The following is a 13,431-nucleotide window of genomic DNA, read 5'->3' as shown; positions in this document are numbered from 1 at the left end:
AAATTGGTTTGGCCTAGATGAAAACCAAAAGTGCATATTAATATAACGAACGTGACCGAAAAGTTCAGAACCTTCAAGATAAGATCTATAGATATAAGTCCTATTATCGACGTGTCCACACACAGAAGAACAGGATGGAGTCGTTTTCAGCAGTTTTGTTTCTCGCTTTGATTGCATGTGGCTTTGCAGCACACACATTTAAATGGACAGACTGCTGTATGTATACTTAAACGCTTAAAAAAGTGAAATAAAGTAGGCTAACAATTTCTTAATAAATAATAAAGACGTTGATATTATTTTTATGCTATCAATGTATGGACAGAACATGTTTAATATGTGCGAACTGTTAATTAAAAACAACTGCAGTTTGAAAATATAAATGCGATAAAAGGCGTATAATAACAAATATCATTTCTATGGCACAGCACGTGTTTTTGTTTTTAGGGAGGGGAGGCGGAAACATTCATCAGGTTTGCTCTTGGTTAATATTTTGAAAATCGCCATAGTATCAAACGATTTGAAGCATAATTAACAAAATACATGAACATAAACGAAAGGTCGTCTACTTTGACAGCCATATGTTCAACAAGAAATGAAGAGGACTAGGTCATGTAAGTAAGTAAAAATGTCATCATTGAAATTTGCCTAAAGTAATTGCAACCTTAGTTGTTTTAACAATATTCATAAAGAGAAAATGACAGATATACACTTTAACATTTAAATTACACCAATGCTTGAAACAATAGTTAATTGGTTTGTGGTGTTCTTGGAGACAGCTTATTCACCAGCACCATACCGACATGTTATATATTATATACATTTTTCCTGAAGATTTTCCCGCGACGAGTAATAAAAATGTTTGGACTTTCTTTTATCCTAACGATCTGTGCATAGTTGAAAAAGTCTTGAAGGGTGGAGAGATGTTGGAATTACTGTTTAAGGTGCATTATACTCAACGGATTTGACGGATTAAGACTGTATTAGAAAATTATTGTAGGAGTATATTACAAGTATGTAACTAATTTTATTTCAGCTGTTGCAAGTACACGTATCCTCACTTTGACAAACTTCGATCTGTCTCCCAAGCCAGTGAAATTACCTGGAAATATCACGGTTGACCTTGTCGGCACACTTTCAAGAAGACTACCAGCAAACACTCACTACAAACTCAATGTTACTATGGACAAAAAACTGTTGGGCCATTGGCATGCTGTTCCGTGTAACAAGAAAGTCGGAACTTGGTAAATATAACTGAAGGCAACAATCAAACGTATTATTAAATAAGATGGTTTTCTGTCGTCAAAGTTGAAGAGATTAAACAGTATTAAGGGCATACGATACAGTTTAATTAAGTCCCATAATGAAATTTTAATGAAATTTTAATGAAATTTTGCATGTAGGCTAGTTTTTCCTGATTAAACCAAATATTTAATATAAAATGTACCATCATGTGCTACTTTTTGAGTAAACCGAGGTTGAATTTGTTGACGTATTTTTTTTTCAACCGAAATAAATAACTTTTTTTGTTTTTAAAGATAAACACAAGCTGGGTTTTTTTCAATTATTTGTAATTTCTGGTTTATATAAATGTTTTATACATTTGTCAATTTCAATTTCACAAATAATTCTTATTTATCAAATAACAATGGATGTATAATGAACGAGTGATTTTTGCTGTATATTTATTGAATTTAAAAACAATTGCACTATAAACTTTTCCGTGAAAATCGGTACACATAATCTTCATACGTAATCTAACTAAATTTCATTTTAAAAAGAGGGGTCCTTGAACTCGTTTTCAAGTTAAATCAGGCTGAATTATAAAAATCAGTTGAAAACTGCATTTTTGTTTCGAGAAAGTCACAGCTAGACGTAGCGAAAATAACAATTTACGTAAGCAACGTCAATACCTCCTCCCCTGTATCTGTATTGTATGCCCATAATGTATTTTTTAGAATTGATATAAATTCTTATTTTACACATAGATTTTACTCTTTTCATTACTAAGCCTCTAGAAGCAACTGTTTGTTTTTCATTTTTACGAATTATTGTAAATTAAATGCTAACAAAATACATAGGTTATATACCAATAACTTTTTTTTTTATCTAAAGTTTGCAACAAATGTATATCCTACCGTAGTTATAATTAGTCAGACTTCGGAGATTATACCGTTTTTATTGCAATGTCAATAAGTGAATACATTTTACTTTTCAGTTTATACGACGACCCATGTGAATTTTTACAAACATTTTCGCACAACAACACATGTCCACAGTCATTTATTGATAATGGTCTTACATGTACATGCCCTTTTGACCCTGTCAAATTGAATGTCCAGCAAGCCGTCGTGACAGTGAAATCCATTCCATCTCAATGGGGTTTCTTGGCTACAGTAAGTTTATTTTAGATTAAAATCACAATTTAAATAAAGTTTGTCAATACTACTCACTGTTTTAAAACCTACAAGTAGCATATAAATATTAATACTTTTGATACGATATTAGATTTTAATATATGTATACTTTAGAAGCATCAGTGCATAAAAGCGATATTATATATATATAAACAATTAGAATATGAGATATTATCCGATTATAACATGGCCTTTTTCATATCAGATATATAATCAGCTAAAGGTTAAAAAAAAAAAAAAAAAAATCACAAAAATACTGAACTCCGAGGAAAATTGAAAACGAAAAGTCCCTAAACAAATGGGAAAATCAAATGATAAAACACATTAAACGATTGGACAACAACTGTTATATTCCTGAATTGGTACAGGCATTTTCAAATCTAGAAAATTGTGGATTGAACCTGGTTTTATATCGCTAAACCTCCCAATGATGACAATGATGCGTGAACAAATAGTCAGAAATATAGTACAACAACAGCACGAATCCCATCAAAAACTAGGGGCCGCAGGCAAGCCTTTTTAAACCATTTTAAGTGGTATTTTCACAGAATCATTCTTACTTCATGCAATTGGACAATTAATTTATTATTAGACTTTAATTTGTATTTGAATCCATATTGTACATTGTTATCAGTAAACTAGAAATTAACATTTTTCAAAAGCAGATGTATGCATTTGTATTGTAGGGTGATTTTAGAGCACGAGTCGAAGTTTTGGAAGGAAGTAATATGATCGGATGCTTCACTGCAGAGCTGTCGATTGCTACACCTTGTACAGGATTTTTGTGTGGCCGAAAATGATAAATATTAATAAAGTTTTATAACTGAAATACTATGTTCGTTGTATAATTAAATCCATATATATATCTAGCTCTGCGTTCTTCATATCTGGAAACGAACATATAGTATCCACAATCAGAGCATGATATACCGCCAATTAAAAAAAAAATTCACTGGTAAATTCACAAACTAAATAACCAAAAAAATAGAAAAATGTAGTCAAGAAATTAAACGCATTTCTTTTAGCCAAGCAAATCAGTCTTTTCTACAAAATCAGGGGAGAATGTTTTTTCATTTACTTGAAATCCTGTCATTATCTTTTAAAATCTGTAAATAATATAACTGAACATTAGAGAGAAATAGTAATTTAAGATTGATAGAGGTGCTGTTGAGTAGTGGCATTTATGTCATGTGTGTCCATGACAAGAACAAATTTGAAATAAATAGTAGGGTGTTTAAAAGTGTTCGACCGGATGCAACTACGCTGTGTAGCATGTTCACTGTTACACGAAACTAACGGCTTCAAGATCTTGCATTTTTACAATGCAGTAAGAATAATTTCGACCCTTTCCTCCAGTAAAAGAAAACCTAATGGAAATCATTAGTCAGTGCAATACAAATCAACTGATGACTTCTTCCGTTTTACTTTTTATAGAAATCGTCCGAGTGAGGATTAATAATTTCACTATTTCTACTATATAAATCCTGGAAAAAACTAACAAACTATAGGTACAAATTGTAATTTAAGGACAATTACTCTTACTTGTCATTAAGGTAGGTCCTGTTCGGTTGATAATTGTTGCAATTGTTCTATGCTTATTTACTTTCAACAACAAAAAAACAGCAAACAGGGATAGAAAATAATCATTGAAGAGCAATAACTAGTTTACAATGTCAACTTTGTTCATGATTTTGTACCGCTTGTAATTTTTGCTGTTATCATTCGTTCTGTCGATGAATGCGTCTTAAGAAAACACACACAAATCGTCATTCAAGACCAATAATTCCTATCATGAGACGATTTCAAACATTTGACTTCATTGTACAAGTTGCCTTTTCACTGAAGATTCGACACAAAAATCGTCGTTTAAAGGCAATTGCTTCTTTGCAAAGCCGATGATATGATGATGAGTCTTATGTAGACGAAACGCGCGTCTGGCGTATATACGCCGATGAAGGATTTCGTATCATGATAACTTAATCAAGCTTGGCTCATAATTGTTGTATATTAACAGTTTCTCTGAAATTACTTTATTTTTCGCAGAACCCAAAAATGTTGTTTAAAATTTTCAATCAGGTACAACTCCTCATGGATTCGGCTAATTTCTTTGACTTGTTTTCAAATATATATCAGCTGGTCATGTTTTATTATTCTACAGTTTCTATCTAAAATAGCATCTGCAAATTGTCGTTCAAAATCAGTTGCTCTTTTGAGGAGTAGATTGATAATCTTACTCCTACATGTATAAACATTAAAATTGTTCGTTTAAGTCGGTTGTGTGTATGAGAATTATTGGTAGGAAAGTCTATATTTAAAGACTGTTTGGCAAAGGATGGCACTTTCATATCATTTGTTGAATTGGTACAAGTGTGTGTTTGTATGCAATGATGAATAGGGACGAATGCTATAAATTTAACATGCAATGTAGAAACAAAAAAAAACCGTCTTCAAACCTGCAGGCTATAAGCCAGCTTGATATGGGCGTATTCAGACTGATTTTCCATTGTATAATAAAAAAAAGAATATGTTGTGACCTTATTTGAAGCATTAAGTGCATATCAATATAACGAACTTTACCGAAAAGATCAGAACCTTCAAGATAACATATTAATATAAGTCTTATTGTCGGTGCGTCCAGACAAACAGGATGCACTTGTTTTATGCAGTGTTGTCTTTGGTTACATGTGGCTTTGCAGTACATACATGGAAATGGGCAGACTGTTGTATGTATACTTAACGCTTTAATAAATGGGGAAAAAACATTAAACTTTTTTTGGAAATATCAATGTATAGAGAGAACTTTGTCAACTATTCATAGCATATTATAAAATTTGAACAGAAGTTTTATAAAATGTAACAATACACATTTTCGTAGTTTACTTATAAATAGACGTACTTTATTGCAGTACATGTTTTACCAAAGTAGCAATTTCAGTGGTGACATAGTGTTTCACAGAATAATTTACGAGTTTTTAAAATGTTTTCTACCTTTTCAAGCTAGTTTGTTTGTCAAAAAAAAGTTGAGATATTGAAACCAGAAATAACAAACAAACAATTTCTTATTTAAAACTATCTGTAACTAATCGATAGGATTTAAGCTTAAATTAAAATTAAAATAATTATCATTTCTACCTTAAATTCACTTTTTCTGCAAAAAAAACATGGCTGTCAGATCATCATTTTTTCAAATGGTATCATTTTTTATTTGATGTAGTTGCTGTCTCAGATGCAAACCTATAAATAGTATATTGGTGCTAATGAAGTATCAAGTGGTTGTCGATTACAAACGTATTATACGATTGATGTGTGCTCTAAAATTGAAACATTGCTCGCTTTATCGGAGTAGTGTTGTTTCAAAACCTTCATTATAGCCAAATTTAAAAGACAATGGCATTTGGGGAATTCAGCTGCTATTTTTTTCTGAACCTATACTACTGAAATAACGATGTCCAATTTGTAAAACGGCATTACTAATATAGGACAATGGTCTTGATTAAAATTACACCATTCCATGTCCTTTCATTTTCCACATAATTAAAGCCATATTAACATATGAAATTTATAGTTTAAAGTGTAATATACTTAAGTTAAGTTGTCATCTAAAAGAAGGAAGCGTGATTTTGTTTCTAAAAGAAACTCTTTTACATTGTCGCAATCTTTATAAATCTTCATAAATGTACAGCTATTGAATTAATGAATTCCTAGACACAAATTCGCCGATATTTTCTTGCTCTTAACTACGAAACCTCTCGTTGTCATTGCGACTACTGCACATCGCACGTGTGAGGAAAACCTTGATGGAACAAATCATTTAACTGGTTAAAGGAAACGAATGGAAACGCATAAAAAATTTAAAAGCAAATGTCCCTCAATATTATAAAACATAAATATCTCACAAAGGAGCTCCATGACCTCTCTTAAGATGCTTACCAAATGTCAGGGCAGGGAAGTGCGTCGCAATAACATTCACGCCACGGTTCGTAATTTAGTTGTAAATCCTAAATGGTACTGTGAATATGTGTATGTTATATACGTATTCATGAAGTTTTTCCGCAACTTGTGCTAAAAATCTTTTTAATTTCTGTTTACATAAGATCTGTGCATCTCTGAAATATCATCGGACATACTAGGCGGTTGGGAGCTGTTGGATTAACTGTTCAATGTGCATTATACTAAATGAAAAGAATACGAAACATTATTTGCATATTATTCTAGGTCTACTGATCCTTTGTAAAGAAACGAACTTTTTTCAGCCGATCCACGCACACGGGTCCTCACTATTCTAAACTTTGATTTGACTCCCAAGCCGTTGTCATTACCAGGAAATTACAGCGTTTCCCTTGTCGGCACTTTTACTAGAAGACTTCCACCATATATTCACTACACAGTTAACATAGTTATATACAAAAAATATTTGGGGCATTGGCATGCTGTACCTTGTAGCAGAAGAGTTGGATCATGGTAAATATAACAGGGTGCAACAAATTGGAATTTTAGTGTTTCTTTATCTTTATAAAACTTGGAAAGATTAATGTTAAAAACATACCTTTAGAATTAATATGAATTATACTTTTACGCATATTTTCTCTTTTCAACTACCAGTCTCTAAAAGGCATGATGCCATTTAATTCATTATCATGAATTCCTGTCAAGATTGTTATACCAGATATTTTGGTGCACTAAACGTTGAAACGAAATCCTACTGCAGTCTAAGTCGAAATTGGGAGATTTAATTTGGAGAGTAGCCCGGTTCTAGGGAAATACCAATAACCGAATGTAACTTTTGATTTTAACATACTTTTCAGTGTGTACGACGACCCATGTGAAATTATACAAATGTTTTTGCACAACAACACATGTCCACAGTCATTTATGGATAATGGTCTTCCATGTTCATGCCCTTTCAATCCTATCACATTGGATGTCAAAGACGCATTTGTAACAGTGAAAACAATTTCATCTCAGTGGACACTGCATGAAATGATTAGTTTAAGGAATCATTAAACTACTTGAAAATCAGTTGTAAGTTCCGAGTTTATTATTTTCCTGTTAGTTTATTGGTCAAGTAAACGCAATATTTAATAGTAGTTTACAAATAGTTTACTGGATGCAGTAAGTTCACGAATCGACACCTGATTTACTGTCCAGTATTTTTCAAATTTATTGAAGTTTCATAGACATACAACTTCAAATTTAATGTAGAGGATACCTCTATAACATGATTTACTACAAATTAAAGTCAAAGATATTCCAAACAGAAAGCTGTTTACTGTGGTTTTAATTCTGATTAAACATCGAGTTGCAAATTTAATACGACAATAAACTTTCATTTAATGCAAATTGAAATCAGTTTCAACTCCATGTTTAAAGATTTAATGTGTGATATAACTAGATTTACTTCAAATTGAAACTCGTTTTGACTCCATATGCTATAAACAAATATGTGTATTATTCGTGTTTGTTGCACTAAATATATGCCAATTGATCTGCAAATGCACTACAGAATACAGTTTTCATCAATATATCACCAATAACAGTTCTTACAAACTCTATCATAATGCATGACATATTTGTTTATGCAAAAATTCGCCAGTATTACAAATGAAGCCATAATTGTGCACCCTAAGTTGCCTCAACCAATAATTCGAATCAAAGACTCATGACTGCCTCAAAATATGAGATAATTACAATGAGAGAAACAAGCTGTCTATAATGAAGAATTTGCCTGACTAAAGCGAAAACCTGAATAAAAAAAACAATTGTATAACGTATTAACTAACTTTATTCTTTATTTTCAATTTACAAATACATGACATATGAGAGAACTAACATTCCTTTCTATAATAATTTGAAAACAAGAACAATATCTGCATACATATTGAATTATACAACTCTAATTTTGTGCATTTTTGATTTTTTTTGTTATACTGAGCTGTTTTAAGGAACAATAAAACATACATAAAACATAACATTTAAATATAATAAATATTACGATATTTGAAGAATCCTATTGTTGTGGTCTGGGAACAGTATATGTAACATATATATTTTCCTGTTGGATTCCATTTTATGACCTAATTGATCCTAATTTTAAACTAACAATTGTTTTAATAGAAAGAGTTAGTTCCCTTTGAATACAAAAGTTTGAGCTGAATAATGAAATCCAACGTAATTTGGAGGGTTTAAAAAGCACCCAATTATATGCAACCGGTTACCCCGTTCTTATAAAAATAATAATTATACGAAAATTATCATACTGAATTTTTTTATAAGAATCTTAATAATTATGAACGTATTTATAAAACTTTAAGTTAAAACAAAACTTTCTAAATATCCCGCTGCAATACCGTTTTCATATTTTAATTCATTACAACACCCGATATCCAAAAGTGAATGTTGTTTATTCTCTTCTTTTTTTATTTTGATTTTTTTTAATTGCTAATTATTTCACTCTTAATCTTTACATATATATATTCAAAATATCCATCTTATCACTTTTCAACTGACATAACTTGTAAACTAATAAGTGTAAAACATTCGTTTAAATATGAGTTTGTAACGTTTAAATAAGTTTACAATTAAAGCAAAATTATGTTTATCTATGTCTGCACTTTAAACATACCTTCATTTTCCTTCGTATTAAACTAAAAAAAATTCTTCATTTTTTTTAAAGATACGAAAAATGTTCTTATTCTAACAAGAGTTGTTTCCCTTTCATTGTTCAATTGGTATAACGAATCCCATAATATTATAAGTCCCTAGTTACGTACGTGTGTATATGTTTAAAATATTATATTTGATTATGCTTGCTTGGACACCAATGACCAAAATACACAATGAAGAGTTTCACAAAGACAAGGATTTTTAATGTAAAACCAGCTGTTGTCTACATGCATTGTATAATTGCTAACATCAGGATAGCAGATTCACTTTTATTAATTTACTACTACATGGCTTTTTCATATATTGTATAATCACGCACAAAAGAAACATTAAAACATATTGAAATTTAATTTATCCGAAGTTTCACACTATTTAGAAGAATTTCCATTTTGTCTTAAACAATTTACTACTGTGTGTGTGCAAATAAAATAAACTACTGTTTACGCAGGAGCACATCATATATTGAACAAAAACAACGGAGAAAATTCAATAAAATAATCATTGTTTACATATATTTTCCGTGATGTTAGGTTTCAAATCAAAAAGGTTATAATTTTGTTTTGCCATTTATAATTTTGCCTATTACTGCAGTATTGTTGTTTCAAGAAGCACTTTAAATTAACTATTTGTATCAAAACATCCTCCTACGACCCGCTTGTTGTTGTTGAAGACGGTATGCTGACTTGAGGGTGTATTTTTTGTATAATTGTTCGCATCCATTTGATTTCGTGAAGACTGAAATATGTTAACATAATAATTGAAAATTACCAGCGTTTTTCTTTGTTTTTGTAGCTTTGGACATTTAATTATGTAAAAATTAATAACAATTACATGTAGCAATTAGTGCATACCTAAACAATATACAGTTTAATCAATCATTTTTACTATCTAAACACCCATTCATGTCCTGGCACGACTGTTTTTTTCCTTAAAGAAACTGCCCCAACCTTAGAACCAAGAATATTATTCTGCCGTCTGCTTCTCTTGCTCAGTTTATTTTCGTGTTTCTGGTCTAGGTTTTTTGACTAATTTGTCAAAGTCGTCAGACCTCCAAGGCAGAAGTGTGACGATAAACGACCCTTCGTCTTCTGAATCGGTTTGTTCAGAAGACATATACTGTATCTCCATACTTTGCATAACTGTTTTTTTTTGTTCTTTTGGCATGCTGGATTTTTCTTTTAATGCCTTTTTTCTGTTGTTTAATTTCTAAAAAACGAATTAAGCTCTAATCAAAATTCCTTTAATTTCATTTTGAATACATACAACTTGAATAGATTCTATATATGCCTCAATAACTCTCCTTCAATAATGACATTATTATTTTCGTTATTTCTATAAACAATAAATTAACGTCCAGCAAAAAGCAATCTATTTTTTTTGTATGTAATAACACCTAATATAAGAAAGCCAGATTTTGATTGGTTGGTAGCCAGTGTATTTTTCGCATATTCTAATATTTTTCCTCATTTCAAACGAATTTGCCTGTTTTTCATCACTGCCGGTGAATTTGCCTGAAATACCATTGTATTTGTCATTTTGGATATTCCTTTTTCACCTTCTCGAGCATCCTCCCTCAAAAAAACTTAGATATGACGTAACATAAAAAAGCGAGCTAACGCGTATTAGTACATGTATAATTACCACAGTTTTATGATAATTTCCTCTTAGCCTCAAATTTGTGCATAAAAATGTTAATGAATTGTAGCTTTCAAGTTAAAAAAAATCAAAGAGTTTCATTCCAAACTATACGGTGTAATTAAACAGATATATCATCTTATGAAGGGGTATTTGTGAAAAATACCAGTCTTTGGACAGATTTTTTTCGCCTAGCGACTCGGGAAATTTCATAGTCCCTTGACTGGTATTTTCTGCAAATACCCCTCCATAACATGATATATCTGTTCAAAAGCACCTGCAAAATGATGCAACTTCTAGTATGCGATCCTATATCTGACGCCATAAGAAATAGTCGACATTTTATTGTAGCGTTACGGCCTCACCCCCTATGTATTTTACTAACCCTCTATGGATCCGTAGGGGGTCAGTAGCGAACCATATGACTTAAAATAAAAAATGAATTAAGTTAAAAGGGGTCCCTAATCATTGTTGATTTAGAGTGATATAAGTATATAATAACAAATGAAGCTCCACTCTAAATCCGTTGACTGTTATAATAGACTGTATATGCAGTTTGCTGAAAATTAAAATTGATGTATAAGAAATCTAAATACCACTGCTTTTTTTTTGGAACTAATACAGATTAAAGTAATCCAAGAATCAGGGTTTTTCCAAATTCTTTACCATATTAAAAAAACAGTTCTTACTCTTTTCAATCTGCTGTACACAGCCATTTTCTTGTTATGTTCAAGTTCTTGTTTACCAGTCTCTTCTCTTCGTTTCTTTGCTTTGAACGATTTAACATTTGTCTTTATTCCTTCTACAAAACAAAACATCTACTTAATGCAATTCAAAATAATATTTAAACAAACGATTGCTTTTCTCGAATTGAGCCTAAACCGTGTCAATTGGTAGTCCATTGTAGATTGTTTTGATGTGATATGATCGAAATGAAAATAAATCTACTAAAGTTACATGATATTATGCATTTGCTAGTAAGTGATTCGATAACACTAAAACTTATTTATGGTATGGAAACTATATAGCGTTTCAAAATATTATTGAAAGTTACCAGTACCGCAGAACTGCAATTTCGCCAATATTTTAATTATTTATTTTTTTGTACAACAAACCTCTTACAACCCCCTCCACTTCGTCAGGATATTGACCTTTTACGAATTCAATGATGAAATCGGAAATCTCCTTATTCTCTGCAGAATTATATCTGAAAAAAAATCATTTGAAAATTAATCTTACTGAACATTACAGCTGAACAAAGGAGATCTTTTCTTAAGCAAGAGTGTAACAAATGTCGGTAAAATAATCAATGTGTGCCGAAAAGTTGTTTGAATCTGAATTGAAGTATGATAATTAAATAAAATTAATATATCTTGCAAACTTTTCATTTAACAGTCAGGGGCATTACTTAAACAAATAACTTTTTAAATTACCTATATAAGTAATGTTGAAAACGAGGCTATTTTACAAATTACTTATATAAGTAACTTTTCTAAATATTATTTTTATAGGTGACCAATTATACAAATTTTACTAGTTTTAACAAATTTTTACAGTCATCTGGTTATTTTTCCCATGAAATATAAGTTATAATCCTTCTGAAACACTAATTGCTTTTCTGACGCACTTATCTTTGATATCGACGCTTCTTGGTCAAAGGTTGGTCTCTTGGGACTATTAAAATATCGTTTTCCTTCAAAATCTTAAAGGTAGACAGATATAAATAGATAGAAACTTATGAATTAATTAAGACTTGAAGTAATATAATTTGTAACCCAAACAATTACATATGTTCCTTAAATAAGTGTTATTACTAATTCTTTCAAAGATGTACAAAATAACTTATTCAAGTAACATTTCTGTCATTATTTTTAAAGTAACCCTTAATGTCTATTCTCCTCTCAAATCTTACAAATTCTTAAATTTATGATATAAAATGATGTAAAAAAATCATGAAAACGACATTTAGTCCCTGCTTCTATTGAAATTAAAAATAACTCTATTGAGTAATTTTATATTTTTTTTAAATCAAAAACTACCTACATAAGTAACTAAAAAAAGTTACTTGTTTAAGTAATGTCCCTGACTGTTTAGATCTCGAATGACTTAAAAGTTCTGGCCTTGAAGGCATAAAACTTTGCTCAGTGCTCGGAGCACAAAAATCATGCTCGAAACATGAAATCCAGCAATTTGATTGGTTGATTTTCGAGTCTGAGTACAAAAATCATGCTCGAAAATTTTATGACCGTGAGGCCAGATTTATACTCGAATTAGAGTTATGATAAAAGATTGAAAGTAATTAACTTTATGATCATGTTTTGGTCTAGTTTTTTATTAAAAAAAAAAAAAAATGTTTCAATGTCGTCAATCACAGATAATTGACCATAATCATTTCCGAAAACCGAATTGTTTACTGATAAATGTTGACACATACATATCTGATTAATTGCATGTAGATAAACCATGCGGGTTTTTTTAATTTCCAACGGAATTTAAAATCATTTAATTATAAACATACTTAAGGATATTGCCAGCTTCGTTCTTTGTTTTCCATATGAAATCCTTTTCAGGCATACCTTGTTGGAAACCACACCGTATTGATTGCTGAAAGGGAAAAGATACGCTCTTTTGCATTTGAATGCATTTAATTACATGCATAAAATAAAAAAAACTGAGAACTGAACAAATGTATATGTGTAGAAAGTCTCAAATTATACAA

At 30.7% G+C, this 13,431-nt stretch overlaps 1 protein-coding gene across 1 annotated transcript; it reads left to right on the top strand.

Moving 5' to 3' along the window:
• The first annotated feature begins 96 nt into the window (after positions 1-96).
• Positions 97-3,214, top strand: LOC134687847 (ganglioside GM2 activator-like). The gene is made up of 4 exons (XM_063548306.1): positions 97-216; positions 1,034-1,241; positions 2,216-2,393; positions 3,101-3,214. Exons 1-4 carry the CDS (start codon positions 135-137, stop codon positions 3,212-3,214), a joined length of 582 nt encoding a protein of 193 aa, XP_063404376.1. The 5' UTR covers positions 97-134.
• Positions 3,215-13,431: the final 10,217 nt, after the last annotated feature.

The sequence above is a fragment of the Mytilus trossulus genome, chromosome 10 (genome assembly GCF_036588685.1).
Source record: "Mytilus trossulus isolate FHL-02 chromosome 10, PNRI_Mtr1.1.1.hap1, whole genome shotgun sequence".
Taxonomy (NCBI): Eukaryota; Metazoa; Mollusca; class Bivalvia; order Mytilida; family Mytilidae; genus Mytilus; species Mytilus trossulus.
This window is presented reverse-complemented; position numbering and strand designations above follow the sequence as displayed.

Coding starts and splice junctions, on each gene's coding strand:
- LOC134687847 (XM_063548306.1), top strand. CDS start 135: ATGGAGTCGTTTTCAGCAGTTTTGTTTCTCGCTTTGATTGCATGTGGC. Junction 1,242..2,215: donor AACAAGAAAGTCGGAACTTG/GTAAATATAACT, acceptor TTTACTTTTCAG/TTTATACGACGACCCATGTG. Junction 2,394..3,100: donor AATGGGGTTTCTTGGCTACA/GTAAGTTTATTT, acceptor TTTGTATTGTAG/GGTGATTTTAGAGCACGAGT.